The 23,118-nt window shown below is 43.4% G+C and overlaps 1 protein-coding gene across 1 annotated transcript in view; it reads left to right on the forward strand.

Annotated features, from left to right (window-relative positions):
* The window catches only part of LOC124788230 (membrane-bound alkaline phosphatase-like), a 179,221-nt gene that overhangs the window by 117,468 nt on the left and 38,635 nt on the right, over nt 1-23,118 (forward strand). Inside the window, exons 3-5 of the mRNA XM_047255412.1 lie at nt 2,776-2,996; nt 13,633-13,806; nt 21,415-21,606. Coding sequence (XP_047111368.1) covers nt 2,776-2,996; nt 13,633-13,806; nt 21,415-21,606 — 587 coding nt within the window. The remainder of the gene's footprint in view (nt 1-2,775; nt 2,997-13,632; nt 13,807-21,414; nt 21,607-23,118) is intronic.

Below are 23,118 nucleotides of genomic sequence, written 5' to 3' on the forward strand. Positions count from 1 at the left end.
GATGTAATATTGTTCAGTACCCCGACCTCAAACACCTATAAAAATATATGTGATTATACCCGGTACACCCTGTATTGGTGAAACCGTAAACCCCAGCGGGTGCAACATATGGGGTGCATATATGTGGCTGCTTAATGTTCTGGCTGCAGTTGAATTCTCACATCTATAAATGATTTCACTAACATCCTGCAGCTAGGGATCTCCATGAAATGAAGTATCGGGTCGTAGTTTCACTACACTTCAGCTTAACACGTCAAACCAATCATTCTTATCGTGATACTATTAGAAAGAATTACAACCTGATAGTATAACTAGTTTGTTCTAAAACAACTTGTAGAATGCAAAAAATGTACAAATATAAAATACACATTATCGAATTATACCTTACATGCAATTTCGAGATTGGTAGAATGTACGTTTGACTTTAGACCGCCTGCCACATTTATTAGAAGGATACAAAGATGGCTGATACTGATTAGCGGTGAGAAACAAAGGACTCACAAGCCGGCTGACACTTTCAGAAAAAATAAAAAAAAATTGTGTTTCCCTGTCCGCCGAACTGGAGTGCACATATTACCTAACGAAGCACGGACTGTAGTATTACAAATGGTTCAAATGGCTCTGAGCACTATGGGACTTAACATCTACGGTCATCAGTCCCCTATAACTTAGAACTACTTAAACCTAACTAACCTAAGGACATCACACAACACCCAGTCATCACGAGGCACAGAAAATCCCTGACTCCGCCGGGAATCGAACCCGGGAACCCGGGTGCGGGAAGCGAGAACGCTACCGCACGACCATGAGCTGCGGACAGTAGTTTTACAGCAAACATGATCTGCTCGCTGGGGCTTTGGCCGCTGTGGAGATGATGTACGTGACTTACCTGCTGCCTACTCACTGGACGCAATATGCAGTCCGAAAACTCCGCGGACTGAAATCACCTCAGTACAAAACAGATATCTGCTTGCCCACTGGCCAGGAACAGAAATTCGACTCAAGAATAAGAACTCTGTCTCAGTAAAACGACTAACGCTCTCCCCTTGTCAAAAGTAACGCAACTTAAAATTTGACCGCCAGCTCCTGCCAGCGAAATCCCTTCTAGCGACCTTCGGAGGCCAGTACCCTTGATAGCTGTCTGCATGAAAGTAATTTTCTCCCACCACACGCGGCTACCAACTCGGACAAGCGACGTTTACGTTTACGGTCCATACAACGAATCCTAGTGGCCATCACAAGAACATTTCCTCCCATTACATGGACCTTGAGTCTGCCAGCCAATCACTTGAAACTCATACTCCTTTCAGAACAACTTCTGAACGGCTATAATCTCCCTCCTTAATGCGCCTCTGGTTTTTTCGACTTGAGGGATGCTCCGGCATTTTTCGTGAGGAGATTCAACAGAGGTCAGCTCCCGAGCATCGTTAGTGACCCCACGAATAGCTTCACATTAAAATGCAGTCCCTTCGCATTCTTCCATCCCCGACGCTCTTTCTCCAGGTAAACTATTCTGAAATATTTTCCTCTCGTCAGATAGCGACTTCCACCCGCCCCGCCCGCACTACGGGGTTTCTGTGGCGTCTAGTATCGTAAGCAACAGGCACCACGCATTGTTCTCCGTCAGGACAGGAAAAAGTCTGCCGCTACAGAATACGAGAAGATGCTTCCCAGCTCTTACTTAGCTGACTGCGTCATAAAAAGAATGCGCGATCACTTGGCACTTTCTAACAATGCCCAGTCCTAATTACCTTCCAGAAACGCATTGTTATTGTTTCGGTAGTCAGTAGCAGACAATAAAGTGGTTAATATCATTTTGCTTCCAAAATGTGATCTAACGTACATATACATCTAAATAATAATAATAATAATAATAATAATAATAATAATTCTGCCCGAACAGGCCATCAAGGCCCAACGGTACCGACCGGCCGCCGTGTCATCCTCACCACATAGGCGTCACTGGTTGAGGATACGGAGGGGCATGTGGTCAGCACAGCCGTATGTCAGCCTACGAGACCGGAGCCGCTACTTCTCAATCACGTAACTCATCAGTTTGCCTCACAAGGGCTGAGTGTACCCCGCTTGCCAACAGCGCTCGAAAGACCGGATGGTCACCCATCCAAGTGCTAGCAAAGTCCAACAGCGCTTAACGTCGGTGATCTGACGGGAACCAACGTTACCACTGCGGCAAGGCCGTTGGCACATATAAATCTACAGGAATATTTAACGTACCGTGGCAAAATCTTGCCGCCTTACTAACTGTTGTCGCATCTGATGATACAATGATACAAAGCGCTGAAATCTGTAATTTCGTAGTAATATCTAGGTGGACCAGCCCCCTTCTCTCTCTCTCTCTCTCTCTCTCTCTCTCTCTCTCTCTCTCTCTCTCTCTCTGTCTCTCCTTCTATCTATCGATCTATCTGTCTTTCTATCTCTGCCCCATTTTAAAAAAAAAATCCGTTCTGATTAAGATTTGAGGAGGGTTACTCATGAATACTCGGTGACTGCCAGAACATAACCATCTCGTACATATTGTCAACGGAGAACTACTTCGATTTACTGGATGAAAAGAACCAGTTCTACAGTTATCCTGCACCTTGGGTAAGGAATGAAACGTGCAAAAAAAATTGTTTTGAGAGTGATTACTCATCGAAATACCGGTTTATTTGGAAGAACCTACCTGACCACATTGCTATATAGTGTTCGAAAATTGTACCCACCGAGGGAAGTTTTGCGAGACAGCGACCGGTGACAGAGTCTCTTGTTCGGCAGACGCGGACTTCTGGAGGGCTCGCGCCCGCGAACGGCTGGAGACGACGCTGGACCGCGAGCCGCTGCGGCAGGTGGCTCGCAGCGCGGTGCTCTTCCTGGGCGACGGCATGTCTGTGCCGACGCTGGCCGCCGCCAGGATCCTGCTGGGACAGCGCTACGGCCTGCCCGGCGAGGACGCCCAGCTCAGCTTCGAGCGCTTCCCCTACGCCGGCCTCTCCAAGGTACGTTCGCCCTCCGACTCTCAAATCTACTCTGCTGTACTTTACGGCTGGTCAGTTTACAACTGCGTTTAGTGCAACGAGTTGCTCTGCACCTAGACTTCCGTTCATACTCTGTACCAACTCCTACACCTCCTCACACACTTAGAATAAGTTCTCCTTTCTAATATCTGACGTAGCCGTGAGTCCGAACGTCCTAGAGCAGTGGTATTCAACATGTGCGCTGCTGGGCTCTGGTGCACGACGGATGACAGCTTGGGTCACCGTGGATTTGTTTAGAAGTTAGTGGCAAAGAAGACAGTTGTGGGAAATTCCAATTCTTATCAGCCTGTGTGGCCTCGGAGGAATTTCACTTTAGAAGTTGGCCAGCCTGCAGTCACAACCTCAAGGCTGTGGTATCGCCATTTACAGTTGGCGCCAGAAGCGACTGTTGTCTTTTCAAACCATTTTTATTATTTCGTGACTTTGTTATAAACTTGAAAAAAGCGGAAACCGTAGCCAAGTTTTTAAATTTCTCAAGTGGAAGTAAAAAGTAAGAACGTCCTAAGGCCAACAAGAAAAGTGGTAAAGAGGATAGAAAAGACAGGTACAGAAAATACAACTATAGGTACGTACGAGGGGCGTTCAGTAAAATTCTTTCCTGAAAGCAGGTTGGTTTTATTTAGGATTACAATGAATCATAATATTCCCCACTCTCGTGGCTACAGAATTCTGTTTTTCAATATAATCTCCTTTCAGTGCTATGGCCTTGCGCTACCTTACTGGAAGGGTCTCTGTGACCGCATGGTATCACTACCCTGGTCGACGTGAGACCCAGCGTCTTGCTGCATCAGTAGCCTCCCCATGTTTCAAGTACTGCTCCACGTGGACTACATCCCACATTGGACCAAACATATGAAAGGTGTGATATCCGAGCCGTAGGGTGGATGAAGAATAACAGTCCAATGAGTTTTTGTAAGCTCCTCTTTGGTGCACAAACTTGTGTGGGGCGTTGCGTTGTCATGGAAAAGTTAGTTAGCATTTTCGCGGCGACGAACACGTTGAAATTGTTTCTTTAGTTTTCTGAGGGTATCATAACACACTTCAGAGTTGATCGGTGCAACAAACAGAATAACCTCTTCATATTCCCAGATGACCGTCGCCGTGACTTTACCAACTTGAGGGTGTGGCTTTGAACTTCGTAGGAGAGTAGGTATCGCGCCACCTATGGATTACTGTTTAGTTTCCGGTTCACAATTATAAATACGTGTTTTAGACAACAAATGGTCGCGATCAACATCTTAACGCGCAAGCAGTTGCACACAGACGGTCCTTCATTGATTAGTAAGATCTTGTGTTACGCAGCGAGGAACTGACGGGGCACACACCTTCGAGTACCCCACTGGTGCAACAGTGCGTCAGCACTACCAACAGAGACGTCCAGTTGTGCAAGGTGGTGTTTGATTGTGACCGTCGATCACCTCGAATGCCAATGTTTGCACGTTTCAATATTGCAGAAGTCAAAGCACTGCGAGGCCGACCGGCACACTGGAGATCGGACAGGTTTGCGCGACCTCGTTGCTACGATGACAGACGCATTGCTCAACTACTCACAGTGCTTTTGTTCATTGACACGTCTCCGTAGACATTCTGCAAGCACTTATGAATATCTGCAATGATCTGATTATCCGCCAAAAGAAACTCAGTCACAGCTCTCTGCTTGGAACGCACCTCCGTTGCAAATGCCATTCTGAAGATAATGTATAGCGCAACCACCAGTCGGAATTTCATAAAACTACAGCGGCTGAAAATAGGAATATTCCACCATGTCCTAGAACAAATTCGGCGTTTTCTCAATCGAAATTGGCACAGAAAAAAGTGCTGCTTTTCTTACGGAACACTACTCGTAGATTTTTGTTTCACGTGCACTGTTGTGAACAATTATGAGCGTCCGCAGTGTACTTTGTGCTTGAAAGTATTTTCTGTTGATCGTATACTATCTAGCAAATTAAGGCGTCATGACGTGTTCAGGCCAATAGAGAGTTTTTCTGGGAGACTGAGTTACAGGGGAGAACAAGAATCATCATTTTTTAAGCAGCCGAAATTCCTGAATAAAGCACTTCTAGCGTCGTGCAACGTAACTCATAGTTACACAATGTATGAAGCCCATTGCATTCTACGCATGCTTATAACGTGGTGACCAGAATTGTTGGAGAGTGCATGAAAAAACGGCTTCTTCCCATTCCTTTGTCTGATACTACAATTAGTCGTCGAATCCAAGATTTAGGAGAGTATCTTCATCAACGAATTACAGCAAAAATTAGAGGGGGGTAATTTTCGTTTGCAGCTTGATGACGCCATTGATAGCAATAGAGCTGATAACTTACCCCATTTTACGAACAAACGCATCAGACTCTACGGACTATAAGACGCATCTTGATTTTTAAGCACTTTTTAAACAACATTTTACCATTATTATTATTATTATTATTATTATTATTATTAGACTGCAAAGCCAGATTAATAACGTTCTTAGTTTATGAAACCAAACTGACGCCTGTTCTATCCACTGACACACTTACTTGATTGTAGGTCGTTTTAAAGCTCCCTTCCACGTGAATTCATGTTGATTTTTCATTCGTTATACATTTGTTTCAGTCCTTTCTAAAATACACTTCAATGGGTTATTTATCGAGACATCAAGAGGTCTCAGTTGTGAAATAAGTTCCCCCGGAATAATATCAAGCTCTTTCGTTCCCTGTCTCAATTTCTCTTTCACAATTTTTTTCAGGTGGCTGCTAAACTGATCTAGCACAAGAACAGAACTCTTCTTCAATAAAGCCCATTTCCCTCCCTCCCACACTCTGTTAATCCTTAATTTCACATCAGCCTATTCCATCAAAACCTTGTCATATACGTGAGCAGCAGCAGCTAGTGGTATTTCAAAAGGTTTTGACATTGTTTGGCGCTTGAAAATGTTCATTGGATCAAGTTTAATACTGTCAGCACAACATGGAAAGGACAACAGTGTAGCGCATTTTTTCATGTCCACTTGCTTTGATAGTCAAAATTTCAACACCTTTAATGGCAAAAGTTCTATAAAAGAGGGCAATTACAGGTTGGTGAACCATTAAAATATTGAGCAGTAATTTTGAATCTTCAACCAAACTACTTCTTCCGCAAACGTTTCTGTTTACGCCAATCGTTCAGAGTCTCTTCCAAGCTTCTCTGTTCTCCCATGGTCTATCATTTAGCATCTCCTCCCACTGCACTCCTCTCACGTTCACGTCATCCTTCACCTGGTCTATCCGTCTTCTTCATCGTCTTCGAATTGGTTTTCGTCCAGATTCTGTTCATTTTAGGGTTCTTCTACGAAGTCTTTCTAGTCCGATTCTTTTAATGTGGCCAACCATATAGGTCTCTTACTTTCCACAGGTCCTTTCAGGGGTTTGGTCTGCAGGATGTTTCGTATTGTTTCATGCCTTATCCTCTCCCTCTCGTCTTATTCAGGATCCCATGTAGAAACGCTCAGTCTGGAACCGCGCGACTGCTACGGTCGCAGGTTCGAATCCTGCCTCGGGCATGGATGTGTGTGATGTCCTTAGGTTAGTTAGGTTTAAGTAGTTCTAAGTTCTAGGGACTGATGACCATAGACGTTAAGTCCCATAGTGCTCAGAGCCATCCCATGTAGAAAGCGCATCTCTGTTTTGTGTTCCGTGCAGAACTTTCTTTGCCCAAGTCCAACATTCTGACCCAAAGATCAAAATTGGCAGATAATGATTTGTACGTCGTGGTCTTTGCTTTGACACATACTTTCCAATTTCTAATTATTTCCGACACACAATAATATTTCGGCCAATTTCCTGTTCTCACTGAAATTTGATCTTTGATGTTTCCTTTCTTGGCTTACTTCCTGAATATCTGGAAGCATCTAATTCTTTAATAATTTTTCCGTTCCAAGTTACATCTTTAATTATTTTCTTTTCTCCTTGTGAATTTCGTTATTTCAGTTTTTCTTAAGTTTATTTCCATGCAAGCTTCTTTCACTTCTCTCTGCCAGGTTTTTAGTTGTTCTTCTAATTTTTGCTCACATTCTTCCTGAAACAACACATCATCCCCACATGCTACGATTCTTATATCATCTGCAGTTGACCCTCGGTGAACTTTCCTTATGTTGTTGTCCATGAGTATGCAAAATTCTTTCTTATCGAACCCCTTCTGTCGTTCATGAACCATTCTGATTTGGCACATTCGCTAATAGTTTTGATCCGAGGCTCGTCTGTTGTTGAAAGCTAATGGGTCATCCACTACTGGCTTGCTCGGCCTATCGCAGCTTTGCCGGAGCTCCATTGGCATTTACTTATGGGGGTTCCTGACTCGCCACTAAAACTACAGGGTGTCCCATACGGAATATTCAGTATTCAGTGATATGACAGGAAAGGTAGGTCGAAGTAAGAAAGTTAAATAAACGTGGGCTCTAAAATGTAAACCTTAAAAGCCATGAGCACTTGCTCAACTTCGCTGCTGTGAAATATATTTTCTCTACTGAACTACTCATAGCTCTCGAAGGAAGTATTTTACAGCCCATGTGTACTATACTTCTCTGCTTTGAGTGATCATTCGTGTCATATCCGTGAATACTGGCTATTCCTTCTGGGACTCCCAGCATATCTTTCATAGACCACTTGTGCGTGGTCACCACAGCCTTGGTAAATTCAGAAGACACCATTTCCATTAGGCTGTTAGTTTAGTTAAGTAAATATTAAGCACTAGTGGCCACGTCGTGAAGATCATTCTGAGGTGCACAAATGTCTGTGAACACATCTTCGTCACAGTACATAACAAAGCTCATACACCTTACACATGTACACACGGTTTCGTCGTCGAATGTCACAGCCTCGGTATTTGTATTGAGAAACCACTCATGCACAACTGTTCATAGCCTAGCCACACATGATCGCAAACAGCTGTGTATTTATGTGTGGTTTCTGAAAACGTTTTTTTCCTGCGGTTACTGAAAACTATTTACTTATGTTTCTTATACGTTGACAGCAGGTTTCCCTTCTTCCAGGTTTGCGTATATTTTCTTTTCTTCCAAAAAGTGTCGAAAAGACGTGGTGCTTTAAAATGAAGCAGCATTAGCACAGTAATCCGATAAATTCTAACTACACGTTCGTTGTTACTCCTGTTATTTCTGTTTGCTTGACAGATACCCAAGTGGGACAATGCTTTCTATTCTCCTTCTTTCATGACTCTGCTGCAGATTATCAACTAAAAGTTAATGAAAGTGGTTGAAACATGATGTCGTACCCAAAACATAATTATGGCTTACCTAAATTTCATTTTGTACCATCATCTTCAGTATAGTCTCCTACAGAGTGAGTGAACCAATCCCAACGTTTTTGCCACTTCTGAAATGCATCCTAGTTGTTTAGGCTTTAAGCAGTTCTTCTTTGAATTCCCTGTAGACTACACGCGATGTTAAGTGTATTAACCTCGAAACAATCTTGTCACAAAATTCGCACAATTCGTTCTGACTTTAAATTCTTCGAACAGAATACATCACATACACTGCAGCATTCTTGCACGGTTATGTAACATCTTGGGCAGTGACCAGAAACAGATATCTCAGTATGTAAACATTTTATTGCGCGATGTGAATTGACAACCGACCGGAAGAGTCTTCACCGTTAGTCGATATTCATTTCTTTCTGAAACGCTTACACCAGTCGTAAGTCTGTGAGCTGCAGTCCGTTAGAGTTAGAATCATAAAAGAAAATAACATATTAGAACAAGTCTCTATTTTCAACTACCTCTTACGCTTAAGATGATGACGCGGAAATCACAAACGTGCTTACACAGGTTACGTTTGATTAACAGAACTCTCCGGAACAAAACCGGGTAACAGAAAGCATTTAAAATCTATATGAATGTATTCTTACTGCTCTATTGATGAGAAGTACGGAAAAATCGCGCTACCTGAGGCTCTAGAAATTAGACTTCTAAGAACTTTGGCTGGACACGACTTAGGTCATCACAAGAGGAACACCAACGTAGGGAAGAAACTCCATAACTCCATGTTACAGGAAAAAGAGAAAAGATCCAACAGCGTAGAAAGGTATGACCATCTACTACGTCTGTATCGAAGTTGTTTTTTTATTTTTTTGAGGCAGTAGTCTTGAGATTGTGGCGGTCCGCCATGAATTCCTCTTCTGAGCCAACCATTTCACCTCATTTCGACTCTGCAACGCCTGTGTTATTTCGAATTGCGATGCAGTGTTTCTTCGGACATGCATGCGTGTCCGAAGGAATGGGCACTGAGGAGACTACAGCCGCTATGAAATACATGAAATGTATTCGCAATAGCGAATATGGATAGCCATTACATGTATAATGGAATGGCGACAGTGAAGATTTGTGCTAGACCGTAGTTCGAATCTGGATTTCCCTCTTTTCGAGAGCGGTCGCATTACCATTTGGCTGTCCGAGTACGTCTTACTTGCAGACCCAAACTTCCATATGTAGACACACAGTTGACGACATACGGAAGTTTGGATCTTGCCGTGAGTCGTCCTCGGACAGCCAGATGGTAAGGAGACTGCTCTCGAAAAGAGGGAAATCCGGATTCGAGCTACGGTCTGGCACAAATTTTCACTGTAGTCAATCCATTATACAGCTGATGGTTGTCCATATATGTTGTAAGTGCGAATACATATCACGTTTCCAGAATGAGGTTTCCACTCTGCAGCGAAGTGTGCGCTGATATGAAACTTCAAACTGACACGAACTTTCACATATCACGTTTTTCATCTCGGCGTAGCACTTGTCACGTAAGTCCTCAATTACTTGCTGGATGTATCCCAATCTCTGTATTCCTGTACCGTTGGTACCCTCTGCAACACCCTCTGCTACCATGGAAGTTACTCCGTGATGTCTTAATGGATGTCCTATAATCCTGTCCGTTTCCCTTTTCAATGTTTTCCATGTATCCTTTCCCCGCCGATTCTGCGGAGAACCTCTTCACTCTGTACGTTATCAGTTTTCCCGATTTTCGACATTCTTCTGTAGCACTACGATTCAAATGCCTCGATATTCTTCTGTTCTGGTTTTCCTACGTGCCGCGTCTCACTACCACAGGATGTGCTCCAAAGTACATTCTCAGAAATTTTTTCCTCAACTTAAGACATTTTGATACTTGTAGACTTCGCTTTGGCACTATTATCTGCTGGATGCATTCCACTCTCTGTCTTCCTCTACAGTTTTTGCCTTCTACATCTCCCTTTACCACTATGGAAGTCATTCTCTGATGTCTTAACAGATTTTCTATCATCCTGTCCCTTCTCCCTGTCAGTGTTTTCCACATACTCCTTTCCTCTCCGATTCTGCGCAGAACCTCCTCATTCCTCACGTTACCGGTCCAATTAATTTTCAACATTTGTCTATGGCACCGCATCTAAAATGCTTCTAATCTCTTCTGTCCCGATTTTCCCACAGTCCATATTTCACTACCATACAATGTTTAGCTCAAACGTACATCCTCAGACATTTCCTCCTCAAATAAAGGCCTATGTTTAATACTGATAGACTTCTCTTGACCAGGAATGCCCTTCTTGCCACTGCTAGTCCGACTTTCATGTCATCCTTGCTCCGTTCTTCATGGGTTATTTTGCTGCCTAGGTGGCAGAATTGCTTTAATTCATCCGCTAATTGATCACCAGTCCTGATATTAAGTTTCTCACTGTTCTCATTTCTGTGACTTCTCATTGCTTTCATCTTCCTTCGATTTACTCTCAGTCCATATTCTGTACTCAATAGACTTTTGATTCCACCCAGCAGATTCTGTAATCCCACTGTCATCATCGTATATTAATCCTGACTGCTATTCACACTGAATTTCAATCCCACTCCTGAAACATAATTTTATTTCCGTCATTGCTTCTTCGACGTACAGCTTCTTAAGTAAGTTGTATTTCCTTTTTTCTGAATTTCCCTGAACATCACGTTCTTTCGTCGATCAGCCGCAGTATTTCTTCTGTTCCCCACCGTTTCCTCTGTTTCCTTACTTGTACATGTTTCTGTCCAACTTCTGTGATTCCCGTTGTTAGAGATGTCCATTCCTCTTCAGCAGTAGTGTCTACTGAGATATTCCTCATCGCAGTATCTATAGCCCCAGAAAACTCCAAGAGTATCTCTTCATTCATTAGTACTTCTGTATCTCATTTCTTCGCGTATTGATTCTCCGTGACTAATCTCTTAAATTTCAGCCTATTCTTCATCATTACCAATTTGTAATCAGAATCAATCTGCCCCTGGATACACCTTAAAATTCAATAACTTAATACGGAATCTCTCTCCAACCATGATGTAATCTAATTGTAATCCTACCGTATCTCCCGGCTGTTCCAAGTATGAATTACCTCATCCTCTTGCGATACTTGAACAGAGCATTGGCTATTACTAACGTAAATTTGTTGCAGAACTCAATTAGTCTTTCTACTCTATTATTCCTGGTACCAAGCCCACATTATCCCGTAACCCTTTCTTCAACTCATGCCCCTGCAACAGCATTCGAACTCCTCATGATCATTAGATCTTCATCTTCCTTTACATGCTGAATCACCCATTCAGCATTCTCTCTCTCTCTCTCTCTCTCTCTCTCTCTCTCTCTCTCTCTCTCTCTCTCTCTCTCCATTTTCTGCTTGCAACGCAGCATGTAGACCTGAACTATTGTAGTCGGTGTCGACTTGCTGCCGATTACGATGAGAAAAAGCCTATCACTGAACTCACAGTATCTCACTCTCTGCTCTAGCTTCCTATTTATATGGAATCCTAAGTTATACCATTTTCTGCTGCTGTTGATATTACCCTATAGTCGTCTGGCCAGAAATCCTTGTCTTCTTTCCATTACACTTCATTGACGCCCACCATATCTAGATTGAGTTTAGTATCTCCATATTCAGATTTACTAGCTTCTCTATCACGTTCAAACTTCTGACATTCCAAGCGCGGTAGCATATCTTTTCGTAACTTATTCGATCTTTTTCTCGTGGTCACATCTCCCTTGGCAGTCCCGTCCCGGAGACGTCAAAGGGGAGATCGTCATGACACTTTCTCTATCACAGGACCGTGTCCTGTGAGTATACGTTATGTCTCTTTAATGCAGTGGTTCCCATTGATTTCTGCATTCTCCTGCGGTTGATCACTGATTCTTCCGCTTTTCTTCCGTTTACTATCCTAAGGGCAAGAGGCCCTGAACTTCTGTCAACTGCTCCACCGTCTTTGACAAAGCCGGTGGCAGAATGAAGGTGACTTCTTATACAGTAAGTGTTCGGCCTTCATTACTGAAGATTTTCATTCAAAATGTCAGCAGCGGCGTGGTTCGGACCCGAGAAAGAGGACGTTTGATTACTGATCAAAGAGGCTACCCCCAGACCACTTTTCGTATACCAAGCGAAACTCGTAACTAAAGACCCAACGGTAGGACAGAACGATCACGAAAACGATCGGATGATAAGCTTTAAATTGCTTTGTTACGGAAGAGGCAAAAAAAGTGTAACCCTAAATTGTACATGATGATGATGATGATTGTGCACGGTTGATATTGCAGTCTCCTTGGTTTAAATTTTGGTTGTTTCCATAGCGCTTTTCCCACGTCTGAAGCAAAACTTCGTACAGACACGCTACTATTTCTGGTAAGCCACGGACACGCGACGGTGGAAATACGCTCACCAAAAACTAACTAAACCACTCGGTGATATTTTCATAGCGTTGTGGGCATGGGGACGATATGCAATGTATAGTAACTGAAGAAAACTTCTCAATCCAAGATCGCTAAAGACATTTTATTGGATGACTGGTTTCAGCAGATCTGAAGGCCGGGGTGGCCAAGCGGTTCTAGGCACTACAGTCTGGAACCGCGCGACCGCTACGGTCGCAGGTTCGAACCCGGCCTCGGGCATGGATGTGTGTGATGTCCTTAGGTTCGTTAGGTGTAAGTAGTTCTAAGTTCTAGGGGACTGATGACCTCAGAAGTTGCATAGTGCTCAGATCCATTTGAACCATTTGTCATTGGATCTAAAAGAGGATAAACAGAAATTGGCCGGAAAAATAGTTTACAATCATGGTATCGTAAATCTATAAATTGCCTTGTAACCATACTATGGAATTAAAACATTCCTTTTCCTATAAAATATTACAATATATTGTACACCGGTGTTGAAGTGATCGTTAGGACTGTGGGAAGTGTATATGCAATGTGATACGACTTGCAACACTGATGGACAATACGTTGTACTTTTTCGAAGCATAATGTATATTATAGTTCAGTAGGTCGTATTAAAAGACGATTTATAGAGTTGATATATTATGGTTGTAAAGTATTTTTCCTACCAATTTCTGTTCAGATCCGAGGATGACACAGCATAGCTCCGTGGAAACGAGTCATCCAATAAAATGCTGTATTAGCAATCCCGGCTTGCGAAGTTTTCTTCGGCTACGAGACGACACAAGTCGTAACCTTTTCCCGCACTGATTGAAAGAGGATGCGTGGAGAGGCACCTACTACGAGTATTTCAGTGCACTGGTAACCACGTAACCATCTGCGCGCATGATTCAAATTTCGGGTTGCACCTTCCACCTGACGTGAGCGTGTTTGTTTCAGACGTACTGCGTGGACGCGCAGGTGGCCGACTCGGCATGCTCCTCGACGGCGTACCTGTGCGGCGTCAAGGCGAACACCGGCACCATGGGCGTGACGGCGGCCGTGCGCAGGGGCGACTGCCGCGCCCAGAACAATACCGCCAATCACGTCGACTCCATCCTCAAGTGGGCCCAGGTCAGCAGCTGCTCTGCCATTAGCGCTGCAACACCTTAGAGCAAACACCGTCTTCTCTGAACAGCGTGCGTCTCCTTTAATCGACGGGGAAATGTTACTAGCAGCTGCGGGGTCATAACGCTTCAGCAGTAGCACCAATTTTTGTTAATACACAGGGTTTAGTGAAGTTTTTCTCTAAGGTGTTTCTGAGAAGAAGTCAATCGTATTGTCTCCTTTTTTATGGCCTCTTTTTAGGGGTCGCAGTTGTATAGTTAATACCGTCTTTTGCGACTGTAATAAAAGTCTTCTTAACATCAAACGTGCTTTACTTTATTTTAAAGCATATTTGGTGCTCACTATAACAACACAGTTTGTCTTAAAATTTTCGTTCGCTAAGTTCATGAACAGCTGCCACGTTATAACTTCGTGCTTCAAACAGTATTAAATTATTATCTTTACTTAGAGTTTCTTTTGTTTATGTCATTCTTAATGTTCTGCTTAACATACGTTAGAGCTTTCAATGGTACAAATTACGTTTTCATTCTTAAATGTTGTAGGTCCAATGCCATTACGAGGAGTCTGTTTTGATTGCCGGTGGCTGCGTCTTCTCTCTCTCTCTCTCTCTCTCTCTCTCTCTCTCTCTCTCTCTCTCTCTGTGTGTGTGTGTGTGTGTGTGTGTGTGTGTGTGTGTGTGTGTTTTAGATAGATTACAAGCAACTCATCCTGGACACCATGAAATAGAGATGTGTTTGTTTTCCATTATTATGTTCCGGATTTGGAAGTAATAACTTATATACACAGAAGTTAAGACATCTCAGCTCCACACACACACACACACACACACACACACACACACACACACACACACACAGAGAGACAGAGAGAGAGAGAGAGAGAGAGAGAGAGAGAGAGAGAGAGAGAGACGAACAGCAATAGCAAACGCTCCCATTACCGATATAACAGAACAAAATACTAGCACATACTGCAATATCAAAAGAAAGTACACGAAATAGCGAGATGGCAGGGGGCCTACAAAACAGAAAACCGGAAATATGTTTTGTGTCAGTGAAAGTGCTGTGTGCAAAATTTCAACACTATGTGAAGAGGATGGTTAAGAATGATTGCAAGAAACAAGAAAATCGTGTGCAATGATAACAGCTAAATTTTTTTAATATTATTAAACAATATCAAGTCTGGTCACGATCACAGCAAACAAAATTATAAGAAAAACCTACTGCTCCATTGGGCACTGAAGGGGGTTTATTTTAAAGAAAAAACCACTTGCGCTTAAAACTTACTACAGTCGCAAAAAACGGTATTAACCTACACAACTTGTAAGTGAAACGTATCTGCACATTTTAGTGCGTTAAACACTGTGTACTACCATATTCTAAATTTTTTACGCCACTTTATTGTACTTATATTCAGTGAAATGCCTTCTAGTGTCTTTAAAGCTATACTCCATACATAGACTGATTAGGCCATGTTATAGTCCTTGGGTTGTAGACGAGCACTGATTAAATATAGATAAGGATTGCGCAAATTGCGGATGGATGCATAACTAATTGGGCACTGTCCGCCGAGTGCTGGAGGATGTGTTCGCCACGCTCGATGAACGCCAGGCTGCTGCCTTGCGCTGTCATGGTGTTTGGGCACCTGGCGAAAGATGCTTCGGAAGAATCCGGTAAGTCGGGAAGGAAGACCAATGTCTACTCTGTTTGCTTCGCTAGCTGTCGCCTCCGAGAAGTGCTCTGCCGGCAGCGACTGAGGGAAATAGGTGTACCAGACAGTAAATCGTGGCTCATTTGGCACGAATGACGCCTGCTGCCTGGGTTTAGGGGTCATCCTCCTTTTCTAAAATCGACTAGCTGCTTTGGTGAAGACAGTAGGGAAAGCTGAAGGGACGAAGGAATATACGTAAAGGCTATATAACGGAAATGAACTTGATGGTAATGGAAATTATACAGGAAGGGAAAGAACATCCGGAGTTATGCTGAGAGACGAACTTGATATAATTCGACAGAAGGTCCCTGGAGTAGACGAAATTGCCTCAGAACTACTGATATACCTAGGATGATGCTGATGTTTGGCTTGTGGTGCGCTCATCTACGCGGTCATCAGCTCCAGTGCAAAGTCCCAATTTTTACACAGTCCAGATTTTTTCACCGTCCAATCTAGTCATTGTCACGAATGGCGATGATGCTAATGATGGCGAAATTATGCCACCATAAACACCCAGTTGCCGGGCAGAGAAAATCCCAGCAGTTGCTGACAGGTGTGAATATTGTCGAACTATCAGCTTAATAAGTTATAGTTGCACACTATTGTCACTAGAAGAGTGGAAAAACTGGCAGAAGCCGACCTCGGAGAAGGTACGTTTGGGTGCCGGAGGAATGTAGAAACACGGCAGACAATACTGACTACACAACCTAAATCACAAGATAGGTTAACGAAAGGCAAACCCAGGTTTATAACAAAGAAAACTTTTGACAATATTCACTGAAATATTCTCTTTGAAATTCTAAAGGTATCACGCGTAAAATACTGGGAGTGAAAGGCTATTTATAACCTGTACAGAAACCAGACTACAGTTACAAGAGTCGACGTGCATGAAAGACCAAGCAGTAAAGGAAACCAAAGGACAATCTGGAGACGGAATTAATATTAGAGGGATCCGAGTCCATACTGGGGTTGGGTGCTAATGACCTCAGCAGTCGAGCGCCCTTAAACCCTACCAAAAAAAAAAAAAAAAAAAATCCATACTGGGGTTTACCAGCAATCATTCATCCCGCAAATAAATCCCGGCTTCAGCAGGAAAAGGGTGTTCAAAGTGCCCTCCGTCGCCCACGGTAACGTGACTTTCAGAGACAATAAACGCAACTGAAGGCCGTAAGTCAATAGTTGTCTCGGATAAGAGTTAATTCTGAATACAATAACTTAACACAGCTCACTTCAGGAATATGAAATGAACATAGAAATGTTAGAAGGTCACGGCAAGGGAATTTTGGAATTATCATGGTCCATGCTATAAGTGTGCCACAATCAAAGTCTAAACTTCATGAGCCACAGTTACAGTCCCGACTGGACAAGGAAGAGTTAAGAGTTGGGATCAGCCGACGCCAAGTACGATTAACAAATATTACAGAGTTCGATCGCTGGTCATGGTTCCTGAGGCCACGTCCCTACAATATAAAGGCTAACTGGCAGCTTTAAGATAGGAAAGTTTACGCGGATGGGGCTTTAACTTGCATTTTATTTCCGTAATAGCTTTATCCTGTACAGACAGAAAAGTAGGGGTGAAAGACTACACCCCTGTCTTACACCATGTGTAATCAGAGTACTTCGTTCTTCAAACGATAATTAAATCAAGACCATAAGCTGCCGACATGCGTTGATATACATCAGTAGGGACAGTCGAAAATGTGTGCCCCGACCAGGACTCGAACCCAGGATCTCCTGCATACACGGCAGACGCTCTATCCATCTGAGCCACCGAGAGCACAGAGGATAGTGCGACTGCAAGGACTTATCCCTTGCATGCTCCCCGTGAGACCCACATTCCCAACGTAATGTCCACACACTACATTCGTAGTGCCCCTGCCCATTACACTGATTACTCGTGGCAGACAATCTTACCGAGTCCCGTAAGAGTCCGCACAGGAGGAGGTCAATGGCCAGTTAGCCGTAAATATGCCCGAAAGACCATATACCCTCTTCATATAGTTAACGCTAACCGGCCACTGACCTCCTCCTGTGCGGATGCACACGTATTGCCTGAACTCTCACGGGACTCGGTAAGATTGTCTGCTGCGAGTAATGAGTGTAATTTGCTGGGGCACTATGAATGCAGTGTGTGGACATTAAGTTGGAAATGTGGGTCTCATGGGGAGAGAGCAAGGGATAAGTCCCTGCACTCGCACTATCCTCGGTGCCCTCGTTGGCTCGGATAGATACCCTCTGTGGTTCAGATTGATAGAGCGTCTGCCATGTAAGCAGAAGATCCCGGGTTCGAGTCCCAGTCAGGGCACCCATTTTCAACTGTCCCCGTGGATGTATATAAACTCCTGTCGGCTGCTTATCATTTTATTCTAGAGAGCTGCTCGGTCACCGATGGTGTCTGTTCTTTCGGACAACAAGAACAGATACCATCTTCATATACTTCGTTCTTGTTCTTCCAGTCCTATTGTTCCCTCTTGGTTCTGTACATATTGTATACTAGCGAACCCGGCAGTATTTTACAATTTAATAAACATGTATGGAAATTAGATACACGTCCCATTCTTCACCTCCCCAGTTTCACCGTCCATATCATCCTGGCTCCTCTCTCTGTACACATCCTCCTCCTCATCCTCACCACTTTCTGCTCTTCCTCCATCTCTCTATCGTTCTCCTTCTGCTTCCTCTATTTCTACCTCCTCTTCCTCTAGTCTTTGACTCTGAGTCAAGGTTATTAGCGTTGAAAAGAAACCCTTGATAGAGAACTGGAGTCCCTTAAAATAAATGGCTAGAACGGTTGGGCTCATTGGCATACAGGGAATGAAAGAGACCTTTCCAGCTGCTGGATGTATGTGGATAGTACCTTCAGTGCCAATATTTTGTATACTTCTAATCTTAAAACACATAGTATTGCAAATTTTGGCTGATTCAGATTCCATAGTAGTATTCTAATAATAAGTATATAAACCACAAATAAAACTTTCCGGTTTTCTGTCAAAACCGACTGCAAGGAATAAAATGATATAGCCTATTGTTTTGTGTACAAATTTTGTTTGAATTTACGCATAAGAGTAAGAAAAACATACAGGAGAAAAAATTTGTGTAATGGTTTAAATGTTTCAATATTGTAGTTACAACTGACTACCACAAAGAAAAAAGAATCTTGTACATAGTTATTTAAAATGGATACAGCCTATGTCCCTTCGAATGTTTACTGTGCAGAAACTTGAAGTAGATCGATCAAAAACTTTTAGAGTATTTTGCTAAAATCATTTCGCTTTTATATAGTACATATATTTATTTACATTATATATGAAACAAAATACGTTGCCTATGTACGCCCGATCTTTTGTTGGAGTATCGTGAAAAATGTAAACTAAATCGGCCAAGAACTTTTCGAGATTTTTGGTAACACCCTTAAACTAAGACTTGTCTTTATATAGTAGTATAGATTACCCGTCTTTCCCTATAGCCTACTTTATTTTACTTAGAATTTCTAACATCTTGCACCGTTGTACATTGTCGACAGAGCTTTCGAACGGGTTCTGATTTTTCTTCAGCCTTGCTTCCATTACCAACCACAAGGTCAGAACAGCCGGTCTGGTGCCTCTACCTTTCCTAAAGTCAAATTGAAGTCTATCCTACAAATCATGGATTTGCTTTTGCATTATTTTGTATATTATTCTTGCCAGCAACATGGATACATGGGTTGTTAAGCTGATTCTGAAATAATTTTCACACTTCTCGGCTTTTCAAAATTTTGGAATTACGTTGATGATGATCTACCGAATGGCTGACGGTCTCGAACATTCTACGCCAACGTGAATAGTCGTTTTGTTAAGACTTCACCAACTGATTTTAGAAATTGCGATGGAGTCTTCTGTATCGATTCTGCTTTATCTGATTTTAAGTTGCACGAAGTTCTTTTAAAATATGATATGATATTGGGTTCTCTAACTCTTCCCTAACGACTCCTTTTCTTATATCTCGCAATCAGACAAGTCCTCCCCCCTCATAGAGGCCTTCAGTTTAGCCTTTATACCTATCGGCTCTCTCCCCTGCATTTAACAATGGAATTCATATTGCACTCTTTGTACAGCCCTTGCTTTTTATTTCATCGAAGGCTATTTGGACTTTCCTGTATACTGAGTCAGTTCTGTCGACGGTCATTTCTTTTCCGATTTCATCACACATTTCACGCAGCTATTTCGACATAGCTTCCATGAACTTCCTGTTTATTTCATTCCTAAATTGCTTGTATTCCTTTATTCCTGAACTTTTCTAAAACTTCTTTTATTCCTTCTTTCGTCGATCAACTGAAGTATTTGTTATATTCCCCAAAGTTCCTTTGATTGCGGTTTCCTTTGCAACTTCTGTGATTGCCCCTTTTACAGATGTCCATCCCTCTTCATTTGAACTGCTTGCAAAACGATTAATAAAGCCAATATCTATAGCCTCAGAGAACTTAGTGTGCCTTTTCTTTCGTTAGAACTTACATATATCACTTCTTTGCACTTTGAGTCTTCCTCACCAGTCCCTTAAACTTCATTCCTCCCATCGTCAATATTAAATATTCGCCTGATTCTATATCTCCTCTTCTCTACGTCTTTCCATTCAGTATCTTATATCAGAATCTCTGCCCGAAAATAATGTAATCCAAATGAAATCCTCCCGTGTCTCGTAGCCTTCTCCAAGTATAGTTCTTCCTCTTGCGAACAAAGTGTTAGCTATTAATAGCTGAAGTTTATTGTACAACTCAATTAGTTTCTCTCATTCCTACTACCAAATTTTCTAGTAACCTTTCTTCTATTCCAACCCCTACAATTCCATTCCAGTCCCCCATGACTATTACATTTTCATGACCCTTGACGCACTGAACTACCCGTTCAGTATCCTCATATACATACTTTATCTTTGGCCTGCGACGTCGACATGTATACCTGAAGTATGGTGTTCGGTGTTGCTTTACTGTAGATTCTGATGATAACAACTATATTACTGAACTGTTAACAGTAACTCACCCTCTGTCCGGCTTTCGTGTTCGTAACAAATGCTACTCCTGTTAAATAGGTGTCTGCTGTTGTGGAATTACTCTACTGGAAATCCTTGTCTTCTTTCCATATCACTTAACTGATCACTACTATATTTCCATTCTCAGATTTTATACCTTCCCCACTACGTTCTGACTTTTGATATTCAACGCCACAACTCGTACAACGTAAGACTTTCGTTGTTTATTCAGTCTTTTTTGTGATCGTCACCAACACCTTCACAATCCCCTCCCGGAGATCCGAATGGGGGACTAGGCCGAAATGTATTGCCCATGGAGAGATCATCATGACACCTTCTCAATCACAAACCACACGTCCTGTGGATAGACACTGTGTGTCTTTAATTCAGTGGCTTCCATTGCCTTCTTACACCTTCAGGGGTTGTTTCCCATGCCGAAGGCCAGACAGTGACCTGGACTCCTGTCCGCTCCTCCGCCCTCTTTGACAAGTTCGTTGGAAGGCTGACGGTGATTTCTTATGCCGGAAGTCCTCGGCTGCCATCGCTGATGGCTTTCATTCATAATTTAAACAGTGGTGGGGTTCGAATCAGGGACCTAGGACGTTCTCATTAATAGTCAAAGTCGCAACTCCATGACGATGGGTTCACCATGCCATGAAACCACACAAAACGAGACCACCACCTTCACACAGCGATGGCCATTCTAGCTGTTGTAGCGAATTGCAACTGATCCACTGTATACAGAACGATTTTGTGTGGATACGTACGATAAGCTACAGTGATATCCTGCCATATACACGGGGTGTTTCACTGTCCAAGTCAGGCAGTGTAATTTATATACGTGCGCTCGGAATGCGCAACCACTGCGCGCCGCTGACGCGCTGCTGCTGGATTCGCCCGCAGGCGGCTGGCAAGGCGACGGGCATCGTGACGACATCGCGCGTGACGCACGCGTCGCCCGGCGGCGGCTACGCGCACATCGCGGACCGCGAGTGGGAGAACGACGCCGACGTTTCGGCGGCCGGGGCGGACCCAGCCGTGTGCCCCGACATCGCCTCACAGCTCGTCACCGCCGAACCCGGGCGTAACCTAAAGGTACGGCCGCACATGCTGCCATCTGTACAGTTCCGCAAGTCTTGTCCTTTCCTAGTAGAACCTCTCATTTGTTTCCGTCATGTTTCAATGCACCATTCTGAAAACTCGTTATCTGTAGCATCATGATAATTATTTCAGACTACCTTTTCGCGGCCACTTTTGCTGTATCCCAGTCTGGCTAAATTAAAAAGAAAGAGAAAAGAAAGCTCTCATTTCCAATACGCATGGTAATTGGATATATGTTCTAATCTCCCTCTCTCTCCTGTCTCCACCCATCTCCTCCTCCTCCCCCCTCCTCCTCCCCCCTCCTCCTCCCCCCTCCTCCTCCCCCCTCCTCCTCCCCCCTCCTCCTCCCCCCTCCTCCTCCCCCCTCCTCCTCCCCCCTCCTCCTCCCCCCTCCTCCTCCCCCCCTCCTCCCCCCTCCTTCACCCCCCTCCTCCTCCCCCCTCCCCCCATTCTTTCCCATCTCCCCCTCCTTGCTCCTCTCTGTTCCCAACACCACCTGCCCCCTCACGCTTCATTTTTTTCTGCTCCCTCTTTCACCATCTCATCCTATCCCCCTCCACCCCCCCTCTCTTACCATTTCCTGTTTCCACTTTCTTTGTCCATCTTATCCTGCCCCCTCTCTTTAACTCCTTTCCGCTTTCTACGTCCATGTACTCCTACTCCTCTGTTCATCTTCGCTTCCCCTCTTCTTCCCTCTCTCTGACCCTGAATCTCGTTTATTGTTACTGCACATTCACATTCTGTAGTAATATTCTAATCTTTTTGAGATCTTCATTAACGCTATTCCCCTTTATACATTAAATATTTATTTCTATATTACATTCAGAACTTCCATAATTAGAGTTCCAGATTCAAAACACTGTACAAAGACAACGAGCAATTAAATTTGAACAGCAAATTATTGACACAGGAGGAACGTCGTGTAACAAAAGAAAATTAAACGAAAATTTGACCAATAGATTGGCTCTAAGTGTCTTAACGTAAATGCAGTCACCTACAAATGACAAATGAATCGCAATACGACTGTTATGGTTTGAGCTTCACATCACACCATCCGTACTGTCCAGTTTGCCTAATTGCGGAAGTTATTCAGTCAGTAACTGTAGCGCTCTTAGTTAAGTAAGGCCATCCACCACGGCAAGGTCGTACCACGTCAAATGGGAAATATTGGTTTTCAACAGATCGGAGTGTCACATTCTGAAGGCGTTGCGCAGTGCGTTGCTTCAGCTACTTTAGTAACTGGAGTACTGGACACGACATCATTCAGAATGATGGCCGATAATTCCAGCATTTCTGAAATGCCTTCGATACAGCCCCTGCACTGACTGTACAATTGTGGAAGAGCGCCATCTTGCACACAAATGATCTGACACGCACAAACATCCAAGCTGTTACGGAATGGAATGACGTTGGAGAGCCAAACACCCTCATAACGTTTACCAGTGACGGTAGAGGTAACGGGACCCGCAGGACTCATCTCAACTCCTTTCCCTACCATAAACGATG

This window comes from Schistocerca piceifrons, chromosome 3 (genome assembly GCF_021461385.2).
Source record: "Schistocerca piceifrons isolate TAMUIC-IGC-003096 chromosome 3, iqSchPice1.1, whole genome shotgun sequence".
NCBI lineage: Eukaryota > Metazoa > Arthropoda > Insecta > Orthoptera > Acrididae > Schistocerca > Schistocerca piceifrons.